This window comes from Lepidochelys kempii, chromosome 10 (assembly GCF_965140285.1).
Source record: "Lepidochelys kempii isolate rLepKem1 chromosome 10, rLepKem1.hap1, whole genome shotgun sequence".
NCBI classification, from domain to species: Eukaryota; Metazoa; Chordata; order Testudines; family Cheloniidae; genus Lepidochelys; species Lepidochelys kempii.
Window position 1 is genome coordinate 34,255,514 of NC_136389.1, and position 24,162 is coordinate 34,279,675.

Sequence of the window (24,162 nt, forward strand, 5' to 3'; positions counted from 1 at the left end):
CAGGTAATCCTCAAGTGATCCATCCCGTCACCCATTTCCTCTCAATCACTCTTTGCTCCATGCCCACAGGCACAGCTCTCCATTGCATTGCTCGGATCAGCCATCTCAGACTGGGTCTGCTATGAAGATGAGACTGCAGGCTGGGAGTCCTTCCCATGCTCCAGCTCTGCTGGGGGTGTGTTTGTAGTCAGACATGCTGATGGGGAGTTTGTGGCACACTTGCTCCTGTGGGCCCTGCGGAGCCCGCCTGGCTCTGGGGGAGGAAGCTGGCATCTGCAGGGCTGGCACAGACAAAGACAGCCTAGCCCGGGTAGTGGGGAAGGTCAGCTGCAGCATATTCCTTCGCAGGCATCCACTAAATTCTCAACAGATGTCTACCCCTCCTGAAGGCAGAGGCCTGCCCAGGTGTCAGGGGGACACAAACAGGTCCTTTAACGCTGGTGAGAATGGAAAGTATCCACAAGGACACCCAGGGCCCTAATGGAGCTAGGGCTCCCTCCCTCAACACCTCTGCTGGTAAGACGAGCAGGTACAATCCTGCCCCAGACTGGCTGAGTATCGCCCGTTCCCTTCCGCACAGCTGACTGGCCAGAGCAGCGCATCAGCCCACTGCACAGGCACCTCGCAGCACGGGCCTGTCCCTCACTCCCACCCAATTCAAGGAAACCCAGAACAGTGGAACCAGCCGAGGACCTAGCCAGTTCTCCCCTTCATCTTCCAATGAGCAGCAGAAGCACTGGGGTAATTGGATTTCAGCAGGGGCAGCACAATGTGGAAACCAGGCCGGGCAGGGCCAGCCATCCCATGGGGGGAGACTGACCCAGTTACCCCTCCCACACTGTCCTCACAGGGCACCAGCCCCCAATGACCCCACCCCTCACCACAACCCCTTGGGGAAGAGAACAGGCTGGGAGGAGCCACTCACAAGCACAGGAGTGGGCAGGATCAGCCACAGCAGGAACCTTTGGGCGCCGAGATCACCAGCATCCGATGCTTTGACTGGGCCTTCTCTGTCCTCTGCTGCGGGTGCCAATGTCCTCCCCCATCTCCCCACCTGCCCTGTGCACGCCCCCTTCCCATCCTCCAGCTGGTTAGCTAATCACTTCCCAGAAAAACCCAGCTCAGGCTGGTGGCACTGCCGTACCATGGGTTGAGCATGTCAGGGTTTGTTCTTACAGCCTCCTTCCGCTCAGACACCGTTGGTCTAGTCATTTTAATGGCAGTGTCATCAGGGCAGGGACTGCCTCTCATTGTGTTTGCATAGCTCCTAGCACAACAGGCCTTAAGCCTGGCCAAGGTGCCTGGGCACTGCTGGAATATGGTTAAGGATCTACCCCAGAGAGCAAGAGCGCAGGACGGGGGCAGGACTGTTTGGAGGAGCCAGGCAGAGTGAGATGTGAGGAGAGTTTGAGTGACACACAACGCTGGACTCTCCCCCACAGCTTGGCGAGGAGAGGAAGCGTGCGCTTGCCACCCAGGACAGTGGTCAGCAAAGACCCAACAGCTTTGGAGGAGTCTGATGGTTCCAGTCACATGCACTGGCAGTGACAAAGCTCAGTCTTCAGGGACCTGAGGGATTAAAGGCATACAGGGCCAGAGATCCGGGGTGAAATCCTGGCCTATTTAAACTAATGGCAGAACTTCCCTTGACAGCAGTGGGCCAGGATTTCCCCTTGCTGCTGAAGTGTCGTATTTGCTTCCAGCATCACCTACTAAAGCAAGGAGCCTGTAATCCCCCACACCAGGTCAACTGCTTCCAGCATCACCTACTAAAGCAAGGAGCCTGTAATCCCCCACACCAGGTCAACTCTGCCACAGCAAGAGGTGGCATCAGCCCTTCCAGGCTGGCCAATGGAAGCCCTGCACTCAGAGCTCAAAGGCAGTCAGATGCCTGCATTGACCAGTACGAGTCACGAGAACGCCAGCAACTTGAAAAATCACTGGATTGCTTTCACCGCACTTCAGCCATGCTGTCTGCAATCCTGTGGGCAAACAGAAGGGATGGGACAAAGAGCGAGTCGCCCGCCAGAGCAGCCAGGCAAGGAAGAAACAGCCCTGGGAACAGCCAATCAATGGCATGTGATTACCTGGGCTGCTATCAGCAAGCTGTCACAAATGTCTGACTTTGCCTTCCCCAGTCAGCAGCTAGAGCTAGAAGTCATTAGCCCAGCTGCAGACAGATTTGCCAGTATCAACAGGAATATTACTGCCTCACTTCTTCTAGAGGCACAAAAATGCAGTATGCCTGCAGTATCCAGGTAGCCAGGGAGAGCCAGCACCAGCCATGTCAAGGATAGCGCATACACTCAGAGACCATGGGGTACAGAAACTGGAGGAATGACTGGACAATCAGAGAGGGGGACAAGTTGCAGAAATATACTTTGAATCCAGTTGGTTCTGATTTTGGATCAAGAAATTCTACTTTTAGACCATGAGAGTTTTGTTCATCAGGATCTCAAACACTTTTGTACACACCTAGTAACTAAGTTCCCTCTAAGCTGTGGGGCCACACGGATATCAAGGGCACACAGGCAGAGGCGCCTCTCCCCTGGCCTTGGGCTGCTGTGGCGAGAGAGGGCCGAGGGGAGTCCTCTCACCCTACCAGAGCCCTGGGGCAGCCTGCATCCCAAACCCCTCATCCCCAGCCGCACCCCAGAGCCCACTCCCACCACCAGCCCTGAGCCCCCTACACTCCAAATCCCTCAGCCCCACCACCACCACATATCACCTCCATATTGGTACACATAATAAGATTAATTCTGCACATGGATGTAAAAAATTAGAGGGAACACTGCATGAATTCTGCTGTTGGAAGCCAGGCAAATCAAGAACCATGGAAAATCCTGGGTGACCCCTGCTGACCATTCTGTAGCACTGCCTGACAGACTATTTATGACTAAGGCCCTTTTTGAATTGCAGAATGATTGTCAAAAAATTGCAGCCAAGTTGTGGACAAGCCATGGAAAATTGCAGAAAAGTAATAATGGATCTTATTGTTTGTGGTAATAAAATACATTATTACTTTCCCTGAGATTTTTTGCTGTCAGCCACCTGGGAGGGCATGGCAGGGCTCACGCTGTCAAAACTGTGGTGGAAGCCTAATATTGAAGAATCTGCAATTTCCACAATATTGCAAGTTAAGTAGGGCCCTATTTATGACTGTTATGATGACATTAATACTGATTAAGTCTGATGTTAAGTGACAGTGTCTTGACAATATCTGGTAAATAAAATATTTAAACTCTTATTCAGCCAGATGAAGAGAACTACAATCTGCAATAGCACCATCTAGTGACTCCAGGAATATTACATTCCTACTTTACAGAACAAAGAATCAAGTTTACTAGCACCATAGACTTGAAAGAAACTTGGAGAAATGCTTACTGTGCACTGTGGTGCAGTTCTCTATACATGCTGAGCATATCCCCAGGAAAGCTTGTTTCTGCCCTATGATTGCAGTTCTTATGCATAGACCTGCTGCCTGAAGGTTATATTGGTACCCATGCAACCAAGCCAGCTGTTACATAGCATTAGAACATTGCACAGAGTACTCCACCTCCGCAGCACACACTGCTCAGGGAGCAACACCAAATCCAGGGTCACTCTCTGGTCTCACATTCGCCACCCGCCCATACGTTTGACTAGTCATTGCTGGCAACATATAGTACTACAGAATGCGTCATGCCCTCCCCTCCATTCAACCTCTTCTGTCCTCTGCAGGGATGTTGGCAGGCTTTCTGCTGAAGATTAGCCAGAATGCAGGTCCCACTCAAAGAGAGCCATTACTCCTCTAGCAGATGGTCCCTGCATCAAGCATTGCTCTGCAGAGTGGTACTCCCCCGCTACACTTTTCCCTCCAGACACCCTTATTAGGGAAGAGCCAAATTGTTCGTTAGGAACGGGTGTGTTCAGATACTGAGCAGGCCTCTGGAGTGCAGGCCAGCCTCTTGTATTCCCACTCCATGACTAGTGGATTTACATAACTCTAAGAAAACAGCATCCTGTGTTAATGCAGGATCCCAGAGAGCTTACCCACCTCACAGGAATCTCTTAATGCAGCTGCCTCTAGGGTGGAACAGAATAGCACACAGCAACACTACATAACAGCCAAGGATAGGAAGTGACTATTGTACCCAGTTGAAACTGTAGGAGGAATTTAGGGAGGCAGAACCCAGCTGGTGATGTTATTTGAACAGGGAACCAGGATTAACAGCCCATTTGTGGCAAGGAATGCCATAGGAACTGCAGCCTCTTTTCTGTTAAGTGATTTCACATGATGAGCTAAGAGGAAGGATAACAGCAAAGGCTGTCAAGGGGAGGAGAGCGGTGGGGACGGGGAAGATGATGGGTTAGCTGCTTTTGCTGTATGTTTGCAGGGAGACAGCACAATTGTTCATAACACATCAAGTGTTTTCAACCCAAGTCTGGAGGAGGGAAGCAGAAATGCTGATGACAGATCTTGGCAATACCACGTGAAGCAGAAGGTGGCACACTGATGGTGCTAGCCTCGTGGCTCTAGGAAAGGGGTTTTGCAGGGGTCAGAGCACGTATGGCAAGAGGCATTTGCTGGTTTCCCTGCTGCCTTTCTAAGCGAGTGACTCTCTAGACAAAGGCTCTGCCATTTCCCTAGTACTGGGGTGGACGTCATCACTGGAAAGCAGCAAGCTGTGCATTTGGAGCACACAAGCCAGGACAATCAGCCACCACGTATTTTATTTGCTCCTTCCCCTTGCAACAGGCCCTGGACTCACCTTTGTCAGACCCCTTTCGCTGGTAAAAGCTGAACTCCTTTCCCCTAGCACACAGGGTGAGAGGGGTTTGGGTCAGTTCAAAGGAGAACTGAGGTCAGACCTTTCCAGCCCGCGCCTGCTGGCTCAGTAGGGACAAGACCAAGGACGGCACATACAGGAGCGCTTTGCATTTTGCCATTTCCCCTCTCCTCTGCCAGGCTCAGCCCCTCCAGCAGCTGTCCAGTCCCATCCCCCACTGCACCGCTGTCATGGGCTCCCTAGCAGACGGGAGCTAGTCCAGGCTTAGCTCTGCTGTGGGGGAGGCTAGAGAGCCCTGGGCATCTAGTGCACAAGCAGCTCGACACTCACGCCTCGGTTCTACAAGCCTGTCCCGAGGTGCTGCGGCGGGCAGCCCTGGGCTGCTTGAAAGAAGAGGCAGCCGGCCTGGCTCCAGCAGCAGCACTCCTAGCACAGCTGAGGGAGGAGAATGATCTTTAGATGCTCCCATCACACCGTGGCTTGATCGTACCCCAGTGTGCCCCCCCCGAACACCGCACACCAGATCTGCTCAGGAAATAGCACTCGGGGTTCCCAGCCCACCTGACCTGGTGCACCCGCTGTGCTCACCTTAGAGGAGGTGCCGAGGAGGGCACCATCTTGTTTCCAGGCCACACTCTGGATCAGGTCGCCGTGAGGTTCCAGTGCTGGGGAGGTGAGTGAGAGTTGGAGTCAATCCCTGCTGGGCACAAGCTGCCGGCGGGCACAGCTGTCAGTCACCACTAGGGGAGGGCAAAAGGGGGGTGATTCCTCCCCTCCCCCACAAACATACAGTCTCGTCACAGGTCAGACACTTAACACACAGCAGCACTTTAGAAGAGTGGGGGCAGTTTGCACCACTGCAGGCATTAGTCTCTTCTCCAGCCAAACCCTTCCATTTTGAACATTTCAAATACTGGATTTTTTGCTTGAAAGTAACAAACAGGTGACCGAATTTCGGTTCATTTTCACGTGAAGGGCCATGCCCCAGCCCCAAGGGCTTCCGGTCCAATTCAGATGCAGGCAGTGCCAGGAGAAGTGAGCCGCTCGAGGTACTGGCAGTGGCATAGGCCTCCTTCATATAGGGCCCTGGCTCAAACCCAGCTGAGGCCAGGGTGCTCAAGCGCCATCCCAACGCAGGGGCTGTTCAGTGGCCAGCGTGACATGTGCTGGTCTCACACACACCCCAGAGTGAGGGGAGCAGGTGCCCACACCACCACTCACCACATGCTCTGGACGGGTGTCTCAGCAGGGAGGCCAAGGAATAACTGGGCCATGGTGCCTGAACTCCCTGCAGGGTGGCCCTTTCGAGACTGGGTTAAGACCCTGATGGGTGTCTAGGACAGTCACTACCTGTGCCCTGCAGCACTGCTCAGGTGGCAGCTTTCACCAGCACTGAGGTCATTCAGAAAAACACCACACCCACAAAGGGGACACAGAGTCGGCCAAGGGACTAGCCCCAGTCAGGTAGCAGGAGTTCCCAGAGTAAATGCAGCTGAGCAGAGACTTGCTCCAGCATTCACTCAGGAAAGGCTGCACCTGGGCCAAGGGCACATGCTCTGCAGGACTGTGACGGCCATGCCTACCTGTCAGGGGTTTCTGCTGGGCCACATCCCAGACCTTTGCCGTTCTCCCAGCTCCGCTCACCAGGACGCCGTCTGCTGTTGGGTGGAACTGGAGTGTCTCCACCTGGCATCCCGCTGGCCCCAGGGTCATTCCAGGGCAGGAGGGCAGGTCCTGGCCACTCTCAGACAGGCGCCACACCTTCACCTACAGCCCGAGACACTAGGGTGAACCCCAGCAAGACCCCTTGAAGGCCCCTCCCCCCATGCCCAAATCCCCCAGGAAGATGCCACACACTCAGAAGGCTCCATTTGCCACAGCGCCCATGTGCGGAGGTGGGGTTTGAACTAGGCTCCCTTACTCTAGAAAGCTGGCAGCAAGTGCTCAGCCATTCACCTCCTTGGCTTTGTCCCCCCTAGGCAGGGTGACTGGAGCCTCTGTGGGGTTCCCAGTCCTACCCAACTGGGCATACAGCCTGGGTGCCACGTGGGGTTATAGAGCCAAGCCAATCACAGCCCTTTCCCCTTCCCTCCCCAGCACGGACAGAGGAGACACACAGCCCACCTGCCTCACAAATGTGGCTGCCCCTGAGCCTTGCCCTCCGCCCCAGAGGTGGCTACTATGAACATCTTGGCTTGCTGCCAGCAGAGCACAGTTCCCATAGCCCGTCACTGCCCCAGACCCCGAGGGGGGCACTGAGCCCGCATCTCACTGATCTCCTTGGGCTCTCAGCAGCTGCCTCTCCCCCGACAACTGGGAAGGCGTTTTCATACTTCTCGTAGCCTGAAGGCCAAGCACAACAGCTCCGTTTTACATCCCCATCCCTCTGTGGCTGCCCCTCAGCCCCACTCCTTAGTTCTCCAAGAAAAGTCCTGTACAAGCCACAGCCCAGAGATGACCCCAGGGCCATAGGACCGCCCCGCTCCCCTGCTCAAGTGGGTTTGCCGCATGCACCCCCCTCGGCCCGTTTCGATTTACACTCACGGTTTCATCAGCAGAGCCTGTTGCCAGCAGGAGCGCGTCGAATGGAGAAAAGTCAAAGTCCGTCACCACATCTGATGGGGAGAGGGGAGAGCAGAGGTTCACTCCAATGGCACACCAGCTCTCGGCTCCAAGGCTGCAGCATGTCCGCTGCAGCCATGGCCCACTTGCTCCCTGCCCTACGACAGCCTTGCTACATGATTCTCCCAGAGCCCACAGCTCCCAGCAGGCAGCAATGGACAAACCTCCGCTGGCTTAGCAGCTCCTTTCTCATGAGCAGCTGGAAGATCAGATTATCATTGAAGCCCCACTGCTGAGCTAGGAATCTGGGGAGAGCAGAGTGGCTCTATTTCAGCCCTTGCTAACCCGCTGTAGGATGCCTTCCTTTCCCTTCTGCTGCCACAAGCTAACTAGCCTGTCCCAGGCATTCTGCCAAGGGATGGGGAGAACTAGCTCGCTGCCCTTTCTGCTTTGTTAGGGACAGATCAAAAAGGCCTTGTGGCGATTGGTTCCATGTAAGAAATTCCAGTTTTCTTGGACGACTGTTGAAAACCCCTGAAGGAGGGAGGAGGGGAGACAGCTACTCAACTCAAATGTATGGAACAGCTGGGAGGAAAGCACTTTGTGTGCAAGATCCAGCCATCCCACCTGAAGGCCAGAAGAGCTCCCATCATACCCCAGGAGAGCGAGGACTCAGCTTTCTGAGTTTGATTTGTACACCTGTAATGGGAGAAAACCTGCTCTTTAAACACCCACAGTCAGGCCTTCTGTACCCATCAAAGGGCTTGGGCCCAAGTGGATTTTCCATTGCTGGCCCCCTACGAAGAGAGGCAGTGGAATGCCTTGCTAACTTAAGGGTGCAATTGGTGTCAGCATCTGCAGGAGCCTCACAACGTCAGCCAGACAGCGTCCAGCCCAGATAGCACCACAGCCAGCACACAGATGCACAGCTCTGTCAGGATGCACTACTGCGGCGTGAGGCCCTGCTTCTGCAAGCAACGCCGCTGGTAACAAAACACCCCTTTGTGATTCCCTGGTTTGGCATGCAGGCCACTGAAAGGCGCTCCTTGTAACTCCATCTGCAGGGACCTGGGGGAGGGAGGCGGACACAGTAATTAACAGCCCCTCTGCTGCATCTGGCACGCTCAAGAAAGTAGGTCACTGCGTACTTTTCCGTTTGTAAAAAATGACGAGATACAGGCCCATAAAGCCTTTAAAAAAAAAAAAGGAACACCCACACTCCTCCGGCTCTGATTATCTGCTGCATATGCCCTGAAAAATCCTCCGGTTGGAGCAGGCAGCCTGTGCTGAGACAGGCCAACAGACTGTCCAGGCGCTGCTCTGCAATCCCACTAAGCGGTCAAGTACTCTCGTGCGCTCTGTCCTAGCATGTGAGTCACAGGGATAATGGGCGACAAGTGACAGCTCCTTTCCAAAGGGCCACTGACCCAGTCAGAGATCCATGCCCTGCTTGGCTGTAAGAACCTCATGCAATGGCTGGGAGGAGGCTCATGGATTAGCAGTAGGCAAGGGAGACTCTCACCGCTACGTCACAGGTTCAAATCCGCACCAGGTCACTAATCACAAACTCCTTGCCTTCCAGTGGCTGGCCAGTGAAATGCATCTGGTGGCTCTCGGTCCTGTTCTCAGCATATAGAAACGTGCCTCACAAACCTGCCCCCTCCTGGCAGCGTCAGAGAGGCCTTTGAGACTGCTTGGCTCCCACCCACTAGTGCTGGTCCCTCATTCGATATGTTTTGGTCTGGTGAGCTCACCTGAATGGCAGCACAGCTGGGACACAGTCATCTTCCCTCCATCCTGGCTCTCCAGTGGCACGATGCCCAACACGCCTGAAAGACAACATAAGTCCTAAGCTGTCCACCAGTCCATCATGGCTGCCCCTTGCTGAGTACCATACTGCTTGCCAGGAGTGCCACACACCATGCACGCCTAGCATCCAAAAGCAAGCCAGGGGCAGACATGCCTCTGATGCCAGCTCAGCTGGGAGCTCCCATCTCCTGCAGGTGTTGGGTTCCATCCCCGCAGCATGTTCACAGGGAGACTCAGGTTTGCAGTGAAACAGACAACGTATCACATAGTCACAGATGACACCCCAAGGGCTGAGGGCATGCACATGCTATCTCCCCCCAGCCACTGCCGGAGAGTGCCTGGACCAGTCATTAGCAGAGAGTGCCAACAAGGGAGTTTGCCGGCTTCGTACCAGTCCGGTCTGAAGCACAGAGCGCTACTGGGGGGAGACAACAGTCACCAGGGTCCACATAGCCCACTCCAGTTTCAGTCCATTATTGGTGAGTAATGACTGAGCTGACGGTCACCCCCTGTTCACTTCCAGACACCTCAGTGGATCCCAGGAACCAAGCAAAGCCAGGCCAGTACCCGAATGGGGCAGCCGCCAACCACAGACACAGACTTTGGGATGTGGTACTGCCATGCTTCCCAGAGACATTCTGCCCCGCAGGGCACAATGTCTCGCAGGGCACATGGGGCACTGTGCTGCAAGAGCCATCTTTCCCACGAGGCAGGTGCCCAACACCGAGGTTCGTTATATTCATGTCTTTAATGAAGATAAGTAATCACATGGTCTTGTAACCCAGCCTCCCTGCCTCTGCTTTCACCTATTGTGCTCCCTACTGTTGGTTGTTCTAACTTACATCATCCTATTATTATTAGTCTGGAGCCTCCTAGAAGGTTGAGACACCCAGGTTCTAGTCCCTGCATGTCACTGCCCCTCCGTTCCTCAGTTTCCCCACCTATCCAATGGGGATAATGTTTCCTTTCTCCCTTTGTCTAATTAGAAAGTAAACTCTTCAGGGCAGGGTGCATTTGCACAGCACCTAGCACAATGGGGCCCCAATGACTATAGGGTTAATGGGCACATTAGCTGTGTTCCACACACATCTGAATCACCCTTCTCTGCCAAGGCTCCACTTCGGCCCACCCAGCGCCTTACCTGCAGAGTCAGCATTAAACGCTATCAAGCAGCAGCTGGACTTGATGTGGTTCCCAAAGGAGGTGGTGGAGCCGGCTCGGATATCCCTGATCCAGGCCTGGAATCCAGAGGAGAAATCGGGATTAGGAGAGCCCTGCCCTGAGTGGGCTGGGGAGAAGGAAGAGGGGAAGGAGTAGAGAAGCAGCCATGGAGCTGGATCTCCCATGCATCCAAGGGAGAGACGCAGCACTTCATCCTCCCACCACCACACAGCTGTGCCCCATCTCCCCAAGCCATTGCTTGCCCCAGGGGGTTCCTTGCAGCATCCCTCTCCCTTGCTCCATTTCTAGCAGTGCTGGGCTCTCTCTGGGACTGCAGCTAGTTCTGTGGAGTAGCTGCTCCCGTCCCGGCTGGCCCAAGGGTGCTCTCAGCAGGCTTGCCCAGGCACACCCCGGGGCACAGACAAGGCAAGCAGTGCAGAGCACATGATTCTCAGACTGTCACTTGGGGGTGCAGATGGCAAACAGCCCCCCTGAACAAGGCTTCCCCAGTCAGGGCAAGAAGATATCAGTGGGGTTCCCCACGCTTCAGTACTCCACAGCTCAATCCCCATCTCCCCTCCACCCCTGTCCCCACAAGCCCAGAGTTATAGACAGGCATCCCAGGGCTGGTTCCCAAGGAATCCTGTCCAGTGGTTATTTGCCACCCCCAGGCCCTTCCCCTCTTGCTCAGATTGGGGAGTGCCAGCCTGGCAATCCAGCCCTGCTCTGGGCCTACCTGCACGAAGTTACCCCAGAGGAAGTCAGCCCTTGAATCCTGTCCGGATGGCTCATGCAGAACAGCTCCTATCCAGGGCTCTAGGAGCAGAGCCACAATCACACTGTCTGGACAGAAATGAGCATCTCCTCCTCCCTCCACACCCCCATGGTAGAGGAGTCTCGCAGAGCGCCCTGATGGGCCCCAGCTCAAGCACTATCTGACAAGGGGGTGCATGTGGTGGGTAGACACGTCTGAGTTCACAGCCAAGGATGCCTCACTGAGAACTCCCTGCTACTGACCAGGGGACAGAAACCTTCAGCTGACTACACCAGTCCTGGCATCACAGGAGTTGCTCCCCAGCAGCCAGGATGCACTGAAGACTTGCAGCTTTGTACAGGCAAATCTAAAACCTGACATGTCACCTGGTAGGTGACTGCACCCAGGCTCTGGGATCTGCCCTGCCAAGGGCTCTGCCTAAACTGCAAACAAGAGGTGTGTCCTTAGCTCAGGTTAGCTTACCTGGGTTACAACAGCAACAAGGACACTGCTCTGAGGCTGTTAATTGGGTTAGGAGCTGGCGTAAAAGCCTGGAAGGGAGCCTGAGGTGGAATCCAAGCGCGGAGTTGCCATGTCTTCGCTGCTATTTTACCCAGCATTAGGAACACACCTTTTGTTTGCAGAACAGACATAGCCTATGAAACATGCTCTGCACCCGCCGGGCTTCCTGGGTGCCCTGAAAGCACGGCCCACAGCTGGAATCTAACTTCAGTACAGCCCAGGTCTGGGTCACTGGGACAAGGTCTTTTTGACGTGTGTCTCCGTGCTCAACAATCACTCCTAGCTGGGGCAGCGTGAAGAAGCTGAGAGCCAAAGCAGCTTTCCAGGTGCTGACCCTCATTACCAGGCAACGGGCAAAGTCCCGCAGACAAGAGAGTCCCGCTTTATCCATTGCTTCCTCCAGGCTAGAAAGACTCAGTCTTCTTGGGACTGAGCGCCCGCCTCTGAGCCCGGCTGAATCACTGCAGCACAGAGCAGCATCTGCACCCATGCTCTGAACAATCCCCGTCACCCCACAGCCTCCACACCCCCCCATGCATCGCCACTGGAAGCAGCACCTCAGTCCACCCCCAGCCTCCTCAAAGACCAGCTTTAGGACCCAGACTCTTTTGGCCCTTGCCTTGATTTTCAAGCATGTGCCCGAGAAAATTTTAGCAGAAATTGAGAAGCGTTTTCACCACCTACAACAGCACCATGAGAGACTCAGCCAGACTCAGCTTTCTCTGGGGCAGGAGGCCTTGGCAGAGACAAGCATGGAGAGGTTAACTGTGACCAGCAAGAAGTTACATGGTGAGCATTTAGCAGGGACACCAACGCGTGAGAAATGGGCAGTACCATTCGGACCATCTTCCTCTTTAATCCCCAGGCCAACGCCAGGACGTAGCCCCTTTCCAAGCGCGGCAAATTAACAGCTAATTCTGTGCAAGAAACAGGGCCCAGAGCAGCTCCATGCGTAGCACCACTTTGTTTTCGAGCACTAGCCCCTGGAGACAGCTGCCACCCACTAACCCCGGGCAGAACCGAACAGGGACAGAGAGGGACAATGGGAATTGGAAAGCCCTGCTGTGAGTCTGTTCTCATGAACTACCAGGGCTACAAATCATGTGTCGAACGCCACTGAAAAGATAAGGAGTACTTGTGGCACCTTAGACTAACCAATTTATTTGCGCATGAGCTTTCGTGAGCTACAGCTCACTTCATCGGCTGCATACCGTGGAAACTGCAGAAGACATTATATACACACAGAGACCATGAAACAATACCTCCTCACACCCCACTATCCTGCTGGTAATAGCTTATCTAAAGTGATCATCAAGTTGGGCCATTTCCAGCACAACTGCAGGTTCTCACCCTCCGCCCCCCCACACACAAACTCACTCTCCTGCTGGTAATAGCCCATCCAATGTCACTTTGGATGGGCTATTACCAGCAGGAGAGTGAGTTTGTGTGTGGGGGGGCGGAGGGTGAGAAAATCTGGATTTGTGCTGGAAATGGCCCAACTTGATGATCACTTTAGATAAGCTATTACCAGCAGGATAGTGGGGTGTGAGGAGGTATTGTTTCATGGTCTCTGTGTGTATATAATGTCTTCTGCAGTTTCCACGGTATGCAGCCGATGAAGTGAGCTGTAGCTCACGAAAGCTCATGCGCAAATAAATTGGTTAGTCTAAGGTGCCACAAGTACTCCTTTTCTTTTTGCGAATACAGACTAACACGGCTGTTACTCTGAACACTGAAAAGATGTGATCTCCAATGGCACACAGCCTTGATTTGTAGCCCTGGCAGGTCAACTTTCACTGGACCTTTGGACTAGCAGTGCTTTCGTGACGCTGGTCCAAGGCCTAATATAGCCAGTCTGGAATTGTGGCTCAATGTAATTTCCAGTCCTCGAACTCCCAAATTGTTAACAGTTCAAGGCAGCTCGATCAACCCTTTGGAGTTTTGTGCTCAGCAACAAAATATTGTTGTGTTGGTTTTGAACTGATGTCAGCAGATTGCTTCTGTTCAGCACACTTCCTGTCTGAGACAGGTCGGAGGAAAGGGACTTAATTGAAATCATCCTAAAACACTTAGCAGTTATTTTTGTTGCCGGACAGTTTAACTTGGTAGAGCACTTCCACGTTCTGTTTCAGCTGGAAATTAATGCTCCGGATGAGGCAGACAGACATGCTTTTAAGTAACCATTAGGATGAGAAGCTGGAAATATCAGCATTCTAAGGGCTAAGTCCAACTCTAGAATAGAGGTGACTAACCATTTATGACTGCCTATGCAAGGGATTTCTATCCACTCAGCAGCTACTGGCAGCTTCCTAATAAACTTAGCTTGCGCATACCCAGAGTTACTGAGACAATATCCTTCGCAAGCTACAAGGTTAGCTTTTCTCTCGGATTGATCCACAATTGCCATCGCTTTAGACCACTGTAGCCCCCGCCCATTTTACAGACAATTTGTTAACACAACCCTGCAATCTACGAGTTCAACAAAATATAAGCGGCAAATATATGTGGCAGACCTTGGAACAGAGCCCAGAATTCTGACTCCCAGTCACCCGCGCTAATGACTGTTCCTACCGTCACTGGAGCTACTAGGGAAAACGGAGAACAATGCACAGAAATCAATGTCAACATTTTACTTTGCAAATCCCTAAGCTTCAGTGGCAAAGATGGTCACTGCCACCGAAAGGCCTGATGCTCATGCGACCCTAGGGTCTGGAGAAGGTTCACAGTAAAAACCCATCTTAAAATACTTCTGGTCATATTAGATTGTATCAATCCCTTTTCATTCAAACTGAGAGGTTTTGGTTTGGGCCCTAGCTACTTTACTGCTGTTATAGCTAGCGCTGTCAGCAGGGCACTAGATTAGGAGGCTGCTGGCTAGCAGAGGAAGGGGAACAGATACTGAGGGAAGGAAGGAATTTAACAAATAAAGGCACTTGCCAGATCTGCATCATGCTGTCCTAGGCATGATTTTAGTCATCTGCACTTAAAAGGCCAGCTACATTTAAATGCTAATCCTCACCTTTGAGTGACAAGATGAAGGAATGTTCCTACCTGGGATCTGATCCCATTTTGGCTAAGAGGGACAAAGATTATGATTTGGGAATATTATTCTCAACATGAAAAATACCGTTGGAGCTGGAAAAGGGAGTGAACAGTGAGGTAGCAATATTTGCAGGATGACAATGATTTAGATTAGCCAGGACTAGAGGAGATTGTGAGGAATTTCAGGAGACACTCAAGTGAATAAATCACACAATAGTAGAAGAAACCCGTTGTTAACCCTCTTCACTGCATTCTAAACTAACCGTAACCACCCCGCGGTCTGTACCTGACACTTTGATAGAGACATCGTAGAAAAATATAGACAGAGACAAAAGTGCCCATCCCTCTTAATGCCAAGGGAAAAGTTGGATTTATGCTGGAGGTCAAGGGAAGCCCTTACAGTTTGCGGTGAGTCCAATTCCCTACGGACAGGTGCCTTGTCTCCTAACCACCTCCCTAGATGGAATCAATTGCCTCCTTACCAGCAGCCTCAGCAGAGATGTCAAGGACTAAATGGACCATGGAGACCAATCGATCCCCTCCCTGCCCTCTAGATAGTCTCTATACAAGGCAGTGCAAGAAGCTGCCCCTGCTCTATCTATTCAGTGGAGAAAGCCTTGGCCTCCAGGATTAAGCTGGCATCTTTCAGCAGGAAAACAAGAGGTGGCTTTGAGGTTTGTTTAGGCAGAGGAGATAGCTGAGTGGAATAAGCATCAGACCTAGATCTCCCGGAAGCATGTTCAAATCCTGCACAAATGGCTGTGCTGGATTCCACGCAGTCTGTTGTGCCTTGTGAATGAGACCGTAAATAACTGTCCCACCTTACATGAAAGGGACCCTCCTTTTAAGAGTCACTTGGGCCTCCAGTGTATTTAGCCTGCTACTGTTACAAGGAACACACAAAGTTACTGTAAAAGTTTAGAGAAGAGGTTCCCCCCTCCACGATTTTTTCTGAGTCTAGTCAGTTTCCTTATGTCCCCTCTACAGCCACTTTCACCTCCTGAGGGCCTGTAACACAGCAAAATCATAACAAATAGGAAAGCATTTGCAAGGCCACAAAAACTGCCAGGAGGATTCAGGCCGATGAAGGCCCTGGAACAACTTTTAGCTCCTTTTGGAAAAGGACTAAAACAGATTACATTGACAGTGTCTTGAAAAATATATTTATTTCTCAGCACTTCTCCTGTGAGTAGCTGTTCACCCTGGCCGCCTTGTCCAAACTTTCTATCCTCCTAACTGGTATTCACCTTGCTGCCTGTAAGTTCACCATGGAGCTTCACTCCAGAGGTGTCTGCATTTCAGTAACGTGGCACAGAGTTTGCTAAATTTGCAGGGATGGAAGGTGAAGCAAGTGGGCCTTGTTCAGTGTTGCCCTGGGATGCTTAGCACCAGCTTGCCCGGCAAAAAGGGGAGCATAGCAGAGGCCTAACCCCGCCCCTTCCACGCAGCCTGCACTGAGGGCTGCCCTGACGCCTGCAGCTACCAGATAGGGGGTGTACACACGCTTCTCTCTGCCCCAGCCAGCACGAGGACAGAGATGAACCTGGCTCATTGTTTTCTCTGATGAGCAGTTTGCCGAGGTGCAGCCTCCCATTCTGACCTTGGATAGGAAGGTCTAGTGGCACAAACTCTACCAATGGGGAACTAAATCAGCACAGATCATACTGGGACTCCGGGAGCTCTTGGGCCCAACTGGCCAAGGGCACAGAGGTGCATAAGGGTTGCAGGGAGTCTGGTCTCTATATAATAGTTCGCCAAAGGATCATGTGAGGTCTTTGAATATTAGGTGCCCATTGTGCAGTATACATGTACACTCTGGGCCAAATGCTAACCAAGTGACTGCAAAGTCTTCAGCGGAGATCCTAGATAGGAAAACACAAGCAGCCATGGCTATCCAATTGGCAAGTGAAGCCAATGGATTTTTGAACTATATCTGTACAGAAATCCTGCATCTTTCCACTGTGGAGGCAAGACAACACTGTGACTTGTCCCACAAACAGAAGGTCCCAGCCAAGCCTGGCTGTAATACACTGGAAGGATTTTGCTCTCTCTCTAAACCAACAATGCCTTGGGAGTTAAGTTTAGGCTATAGTATGCGAGTTATGATTTTATTTTATATGTAACCCTTGGTAGCCAATATTTCTGCTTGCTGTCACTTGAATCTCTGTATTTGTTAAGTAAACTTATACCTGCTTTTTAAGTGCCAGGTGGTAAGAGGAGCTGTGTTTGACGGCATCACTCAAAGTTGGGGTGTACCTCTCCTTCGAGAATAGAGGACCTGAAAACTCAGTGTCCAGTGGACCAGGGGCAGGGGAACACCAAGGAGATGTTTGGCAGCCATGGGGGATGGCAGTGCTTGTGTTGCCAGAGGCTGATAGAGTTGGGGAGCTGACCCTGGCAGGCATAAACAAGGCTTTCTCACACTAAGGCCCATGGTAGTGAGGTGCCTCCCAAACCGGAGTAGCATAACACACCTCACAGGAGGTTTAAGCAGCCACTATTCAATATCAGGGAGTCACTGAGGCTACTCCAGAAGGCCTTCATGGGGCCGTTGTGGAATCCTAGGCCAGACTAGTCCATTTCACTTAGAGGGTGACCCACCCAGCTGAGAGCACTGAGATGGAAAGCTCCTTTTGTGTTTAGAATTTACACTGGCCTGGTAAAGCCCATGGGTTCTGCATGTACCTCCATGGGGTTACAATCCACAGGCAAGTACACAAGCTGGTATTTGGCCACTCAGAGAGGGGACAGAACAGACCAGTCCTAGTCATGGCTACCCTGGAGGTAGGTGTTCCATACTAGCAGATGGGCCATCTGCTGTTGTATTTTGATGCTCATGATGATTGCATGTAGCTTCTTGGCTGCACTCCAGAGCATGCTGGTGGCAGCCAGTAGAAGCACAAGGTAGCACCCTGGCTTGGGGCACTCCTTCAAGCAAACCATGTCCTTGGAAGGAGAGTTTCCCCTCTCAGAGAGGAGAGTTTGGGCAGGTGGCATATCACAGCTAAGAGACTTCGTCAAATCTGCCGTAAAGGGTTACAATCTACACCCATAATCCTCTGCACGTACCTAGCACTTGCTCATCTGTAGATCCTGAGTGGCGTACAAAGGTAAAGGCACGCAATAGCTCAGATGGCAGAACTAAAGGATCTGAAACCGTTTTCTGAGAGATACTGTGGTCTATTAAACAGCACATGGGTCGAGGAGATTATAAGTGTCTATTTGTCCCCCTACTGCCCATCCTAGGGCTCTGGCCCTTTGGTCAGGAAGACTTAACTAGCAGCAGGTGGCATTTCCAGTAGGACCTATTTTACTGTGCACTCCGAGTATCATTTCCTCGTCTCACCGCTGCACGCTGGCAGACATCCACACTTCATTCATGCCAAGGGGAAGGCTTCCTCGCAGCAGACAACAGCTCCGCCAAACACAGGTGCATTCCCCCAACACCTGAGGCACCTCTAAGGAGCTACCGCAGCCTGGCTAGGCTGACAGACACTCATCTCTCCTTATTTCTCTGAGCCCAATTAGCTACAGTAGCTGCCTGGTTCCCAGACCTCAAGCTCTCATTTGTGGGACAGAATGCGAGCCTCGCTCTCAGGTGCCTTCCAAACAGCGAGGCAGAGCAACTTTTGTCCCCCAGGGCATGGACAGGGCAGAGGCTGAATGGTGCAGGGCTGGAGACCAGGGATCGCTGTGGCGCCTTCACTTCTCAGTTACCCATTCAAAGCCGAGGCCAGGACAGTGGTGAGGCTGCCATTATTCCCTGAAGGCAGAGGCGATGCGTGGTGCTCATCTCCCTCCAGGTCCCAGGGGATGAGCAGCCTCAAACACTCACCAGAAACCGGCCCCTCCCATTCAGGGCCACAGCCAGGCGTTATGGAGTCTGGGACAAGACGTTAGGCTCTGCCCCCATCTCTCGGCACCCCAGTCAAACCTGGTCTCACCTCACAGGAGTGGCAGGGGAAGTGCTGGAGCAGGAGCTGACCGCTCCCTGCTCCTGGGGCTCTCTCAGGCTAGAGAGGGATGCTGGTTTAACCAGCAGCTCCAGCTGCACTCTGGGCCATGTCAAGGAAAGCAGCAAGGCATGCTGGGAGCGAGAGACATGGAGCACAGCTGATGCTGCAGGCTTGAGTCTCCCTGGCACCCCCATGAGTGTTGCCAAGCTGCTGCCCAGGAGCCCTGGGGCTTGGACAACACTCCCAGCAGGCCCTCCTGACTGGCAGCCCTTGTTCCTTCGTGGGCAGGTTCAGCAGAGAAGCCGACAAGTGGCCTATGGAGACCCACCTGCCCCAATTCCTGGATCTGGCTCCTCTGGGTGGGAGTGGGGGGAGCAAACACTGCCACTCTCCATGCTGCTGCCCTGCTCTGCAGGCAGAGAAGTTCGCTCTCCACAGCTGTCAGCCCAGCACTTCCACAAAGCATGGGATTCTATTCTAAACTAAGCCACGAGCATCCTGCAAGAAGCTGGGCCTCGCTGGCTACCAATATCCGTAACTAGCCCAGCAAAAACCTGGGCCTGCTGCCAGCGCGACTCCCACAGCCTTCAGCATGAGCAGCGACATCCATAAGGCCTGCCAGTCGGAGTGTATTTTTATACCCACTGCTGTTTAGCAAGCAGCTCAGCTCCTGTTAGGCCTTCGAAATTTAGCAGTTTGTTAATCTGAATACAGAGAATCAACTCTTTGAAGAAAACTTAGCCACAGCCAGTCAAGATTCCAGTCACTCGACAGAAGCATCAATGGGCCAGGTGGGTTCTTGGCTCTGCACACCTGACTGCGGGTGTGCAAAGAACCTATCGGGAGGTGCAGGCAGCTGCTGTAACTAGGCCATTGCTTCCGCTTTTACCTGCGGAATTAATTTGACCTGCACAATTTTGTCAGACACACACAAGAACTGCCGGCAGACAACTGCTCATTGCACAGGGCCTGGGTTATGAGAACTCTTATGGTTTGCAATTAAAAATATGGAAGGCGAAAAAAAAAAAAACAGTCTCCATGTTAAGGAATCAGAATTTGGGTCACACACACCAGATCTCATGGAGAGCAGACAGTGCTCTGTAGAGGGGCAGCAAGGTCAAGTGGTCTCACTCGCAGCTATAAGCCAGTAATAAACCCTAACCCTGGTCTGGCCGCGCCTTGCCACATGGCATCAGGGAACAGGTCACTCACCTGAGCCTGCTGAAAGAGGAAAGCTGCACACACAATACTCAAGGCTCATTATTGCTGCACTGTCACTGCCTCACCTCCCCTGCCTCCCACTGACTTTTCCTCCCGAATTGCTTGGACTTTAATCTCCAACGCCAGGCAGCCCTGTAGCCTCCCTCAGAGAGCTGAGCTTCATCACTCTGCAGCCTGGCCCCCCACCATGGCACCAGCCTCACCCCCTAACACTTGCCTTCCCTCTCTTTCCTGGGTTCTTGAAAGGTATTTGTGGAATTCCTCATTCGCTTTTATCAGCAGGGCCTGAGCCGCCTTGCCTTCAGACAGAGCAGGTCTGATCTAGGAAGAGATTCAGGTTTCAAACTGGCAACAGATTCAAGGTCTGCACTTTAGTACCACTTGAGCATAGTGTTCCTGCACCCAGGGAAGAAGAAGGGCCATAATTCAAGGCAATGTATTTAAGTCAGGAAAGGGAATAATGCACCATACCCCTGACTAGCTGGGTAACCAAAATGACTACACCCCATGGAATAAGACTGGTAGCTGAAAAACTCAGTATCATCTCCACCTGCAGTTACCCAACTCACTCACCTCTTCCCTACCTGGATATTGTGCATGCCTCTTTTCTCAGACAAACTCCCCAATCCCAGTCAGTTCTGCCATCCTCCTCTCATACTATCCCTTGTTTCTCCTCCCTCACTTTGCTAGCTCTTTACTCAAGGGGGGCTTTGCTACAAGCCCCTAGTCCCCTGCCCTTTATTTATTCATCCCTGACCCATAAAGGCCACCGAACCCAGAAGGGCTAATCTAGAGCCCTTATGGCTCTCATAACAGGGTGTCAAAAAGCCTCCCATGCCCAGAAACAGCAGGTCAGGATGGGGTCACTAGAGTAGTATGAGGAAATACTTCCTCCCTTGGTCCTGTCCCCTAGTCCTAGCCATCTGCTGGTCTGAATACAGACAGACAAAATTTGGTCTCCCAGTGGGCGATCCAACAGCAATGCACCCCAGGGCATTTCCTACTCCTGTTCCTTTCCCAGTTTCTTTTCTAGCAGTTCCTTTTCTTTTCAGGCTCCCTCCTGTTCCAGCTCCCTCCCTTCCCCCAGGATCAGCCCTGTGCTCCTGAACAGAGTTTGCAGAAGAGATGCAATCTTGGTCAGTTTCACGCTGCCACTGGGAAGCACTGTGTGCCAGAGACAGGCAGACAAGGAGCTATGCCCTGAGCCTAGACCTGAATAGCACAGGGATTGCAGGCCAGGTCAGAGGTACATCAGGGCCAAGTGGTGTCCAGCAGCAGAACAGCAGATTTAGGTGAGTGAAGTTTGCACAACACTGGCCCACAAGATGACTGGCTCAAACAGTTCTAATGGACATTAAATCAACTGTTTGAGAGGGGGGATAGTTAAAAGCTTAAAGCTAAACTTTGCTGCCCAATAAACAAAAACCAACCGCTCTTCCGTTTAGTGAGTCAGATACTCTAACAGTTAGCCAGTGTGCTCTGTGATCGCTTTCTGCTGAACTGTGAGCACCTGGAAGCATTGAACATTGTCCAATGTGAGTGTAAAGTGCCATGTGCAATTACACTGCTCTATACAAAAACAACCCTGACAAGCTATATAGCACCTCTCATTTCTGAGCACTCAGAAGTATCACTTCCCTTCTCTTACCAACCCATGAAAAGGAAGCCACCTCTGGGGTGAGTGAACTGAGCTGGGGCAAATGGTCTGTGCAGCACTCCAAGATCCCCACCAATCAGCTGCTATAGAAGTGCAGGGCTGTGACGAACACGGCAGAGAGTCACAGAACTTTAGACTCTTTAGGGAGATCGTTACTACACAGGCACAAAATATTTTCATCATTTTTAATGTAGTAGTTCAGAGCTTCTCACATGTGCATGCACTGTTCACTCACTATACAGCACTGCAGCAAGCTATCCAAAAGTCTGCACCCTCACTTTCTTATCTACAGAATCATGGGACTGCACAGTTCCACTCTGCACCACTCAGGGGCACAGAATTGACTTGGGCAGTCCCCTGGTATCACAGGAGCAGGTTCAATCTTCCGTTTATGTAAAGAAAGTAGTTGGGTATTAATATATTTCTTTTGCCTTTAATGGCCGCCAATTTACACTTGCAAGAGTGAGGAAATGTGAAAGTCATGCTGAACATACTTAACTCCCAATGCAGTCCCTGCATAATGCACTTACTAGTTAGGCTTATATAACTGAGGTGTAGAACCCAAGCTGTGTGCCTCCAAATTAAGAGGCTGATCCCCTAGCCTCAGTTTTGCATGAGTGGGCTAACAGAAGCCAATGAGGCCACTCACCACATGTAAACAGGCTGCAGGATGAGGCTCTTGTTAGACCACCCTCACTCTTCTGCTTCCTAATGCTTAAGTTTGTAGCTTATTGCACTCAGAGCGTCCGACACCCAAGATTCCCAGTTTGTACTGAGAGAAGTCGTCCGTAGAGTTGCATTTGTGGATCGCGGTCATGCAGTGTCCTTACCTCCTGCTCTAATTCACTGGTAGCATAGATGCACACTGCCAGTCTCTGCCACATTAGCATAAAGGGCATGTTGAAACATTTTCATTTCCTAGCAGGTTAAGCTAGAAATTTGCTCTGTAAAGAAAAGCTCTACATCATAGGGAAGAGGTTACTCAACCTCTGAGAGGAAGAGAGGGCGGAAATGCTGAGAACATCTTGTGATACAAAAACCTAAACTGAAAACAGTTGCAAACAACTCTTTGAGAAGTCCATTGGAACAGCACACTGTGGTAAACTTAGCATTTCAAAGCCACATGGCACCAGAATATCTAGCAGAGCAGTGTCATTAGGAAAAAGTTTCCAGGGAGAACACTTACAATAAGGCAGACAACCCTAGGTAAAAAATGCCAAGATCCAACACAGAAAGACAACGGTATTTGTGTTTTACAGACAGGGTGCCAACCAGGCAGCCTAGATAGCAACTAAGTCACTGAAAACTCATTTCGAGTCAGCTGGATCTTGTTTTCCAGTTAGATTTTTTCATACCAGCAATAAAACCGGCATGTGTGTTCAGGGACTGGCTGATGGGATGAGAGTTGTTCTCTGATTTCTGACAGTTAAAAAATGATGCAGAAGAAAGCAGCCTGGAGATGGCCTGAGAGCAAACAAAGCCCAGGAAATGCAATGCCATTCAGAGCTCTGGATGTGAACAGCGGAAGCGCTGATACATCCAAACTGAATAGCCCATATCAACTCACAGCCAGGACAGGCACCTGGAGATCACCAGCTATCAGGGAAGAGCCCCCCACTCCAGGACCTAGGCACCAGACCTCCACCATCCTGCACCACACATGGCCATTGACACCAGAGCAAGCTGGGAGCAGAGGGGTTTACTTCCACTGGATCCCAGTGCAGTAACTGGGAGCGAGGGAGCAGACAGACTCAGACCCCAGAGCTCATTCTAGCCACAGGCTGCCTGGGACCACCTGTGACTGGGGAACCTCCAGAAGAGACGTCATCCCCCGTCACCCCAGGTTGCATGGTCAGGGAGGGAGATAGAGGGGAGGAGACAAGGCACTTTGGGGGCCACCCAGCCAACCCAGGGTCATGGGAGGTCAGAGCCCCTCAAACTGCATCACCCAGCTCTGCCTGGCACCTGCACCCGGGAGCACCGGGAAAGGAGCTCCAAGGGGGGAGCCATGTGCCCTCTACCCCACAAAACCTGTGGGGGAGGGGATGGAAACGGACCACCAGGGGCCAGGGCAGGGTGGGAGACATGGGGTGGGGGCCAGGGAGCCTCCGGGGCTGGCCCCCCCAGAGCAAGGCACGGGAAGCAGGGGTGGTCCCTTAGCGTGGGGTGGGGGAAGCAGGGGAGAGGGGCTCGGGGAACCAGAGAGGCGGGGGGGAGGTCGTGGGGTCCCGGGGGCCGGGCTGGGAAACCGCGGGTCCCCAGGGCCCCCCCGAGCCGAGGCGGCAGGCGAGGCGGGGCGCACACTGCGCGGCTGCGGGGGCGGCCCTGCCCCACCGGACTCACCTCCTTGCGGGCCGGCTTGGCCGCCGCATGCCGGAACCGGGACGCCTTGAAGCGGTTCATGGTGCCGGCTCGAGCCTCTCGGCGCCGCTTCCTCCCGCGGGCGCAGGCGGCCACCGCCGCGCCCTCCCCTAGCCGGCAGCCCCGCCCCCGCGCCAGGCCCCGCCCCTACTCCGCCCCGGCCCCGCCCCTGTGCCTGGCGGCGCCCCTTCTTCCAACGGACCCCGCCCCTGCACGTGGCCACACCCCTCCTTCCCACGGGCCCCGCCCCGGCCAGGCCCCGTCCCCACTCACAATAGGCCCCGCCCCTGGCTGTGGCACAGGGGGTTGTGTGATGCTCAGGGTGCAGCTCCCCTGCCCTGCCCCTTG

At 52.8% G+C, this 24,162-nt stretch overlaps 1 protein-coding gene across 2 annotated transcripts in view; it reads right to left on the reverse strand.

Moving 5' to 3' along the window:
* The window catches only part of CORO7 (coronin 7), a 178,280-nt gene extending 154,336 nt beyond the window's left edge, over nucleotides 1–23,944 (reverse strand). For both annotated transcript variants that reach the window (XM_078854612.1, XM_073362801.2), the window contains exons 1-6: nucleotides 23,797–23,944; nucleotides 10,282–10,378; nucleotides 9,086–9,160; nucleotides 7,314–7,384; nucleotides 6,353–6,536; nucleotides 5,358–5,434 (exon numbers count right to left, since the gene is read on the reverse strand). In XM_078854612.1, coding sequence (XP_078710738.1) covers nucleotides 5,358–5,434; nucleotides 6,353–6,536; nucleotides 7,314–7,384; nucleotides 9,086–9,160; nucleotides 10,282–10,378; nucleotides 23,797–23,856 — 564 coding nt within the window. In that variant the 5' untranslated portion in view covers nucleotides 23,857–23,944. The remainder of the gene's footprint in view (nucleotides 1–5,357; nucleotides 5,435–6,352; nucleotides 6,537–7,313; nucleotides 7,385–9,085; nucleotides 9,161–10,281; nucleotides 10,379–23,796) is intronic.
* Nucleotides 23,945–24,162: the final 218 nt, after the last annotated feature.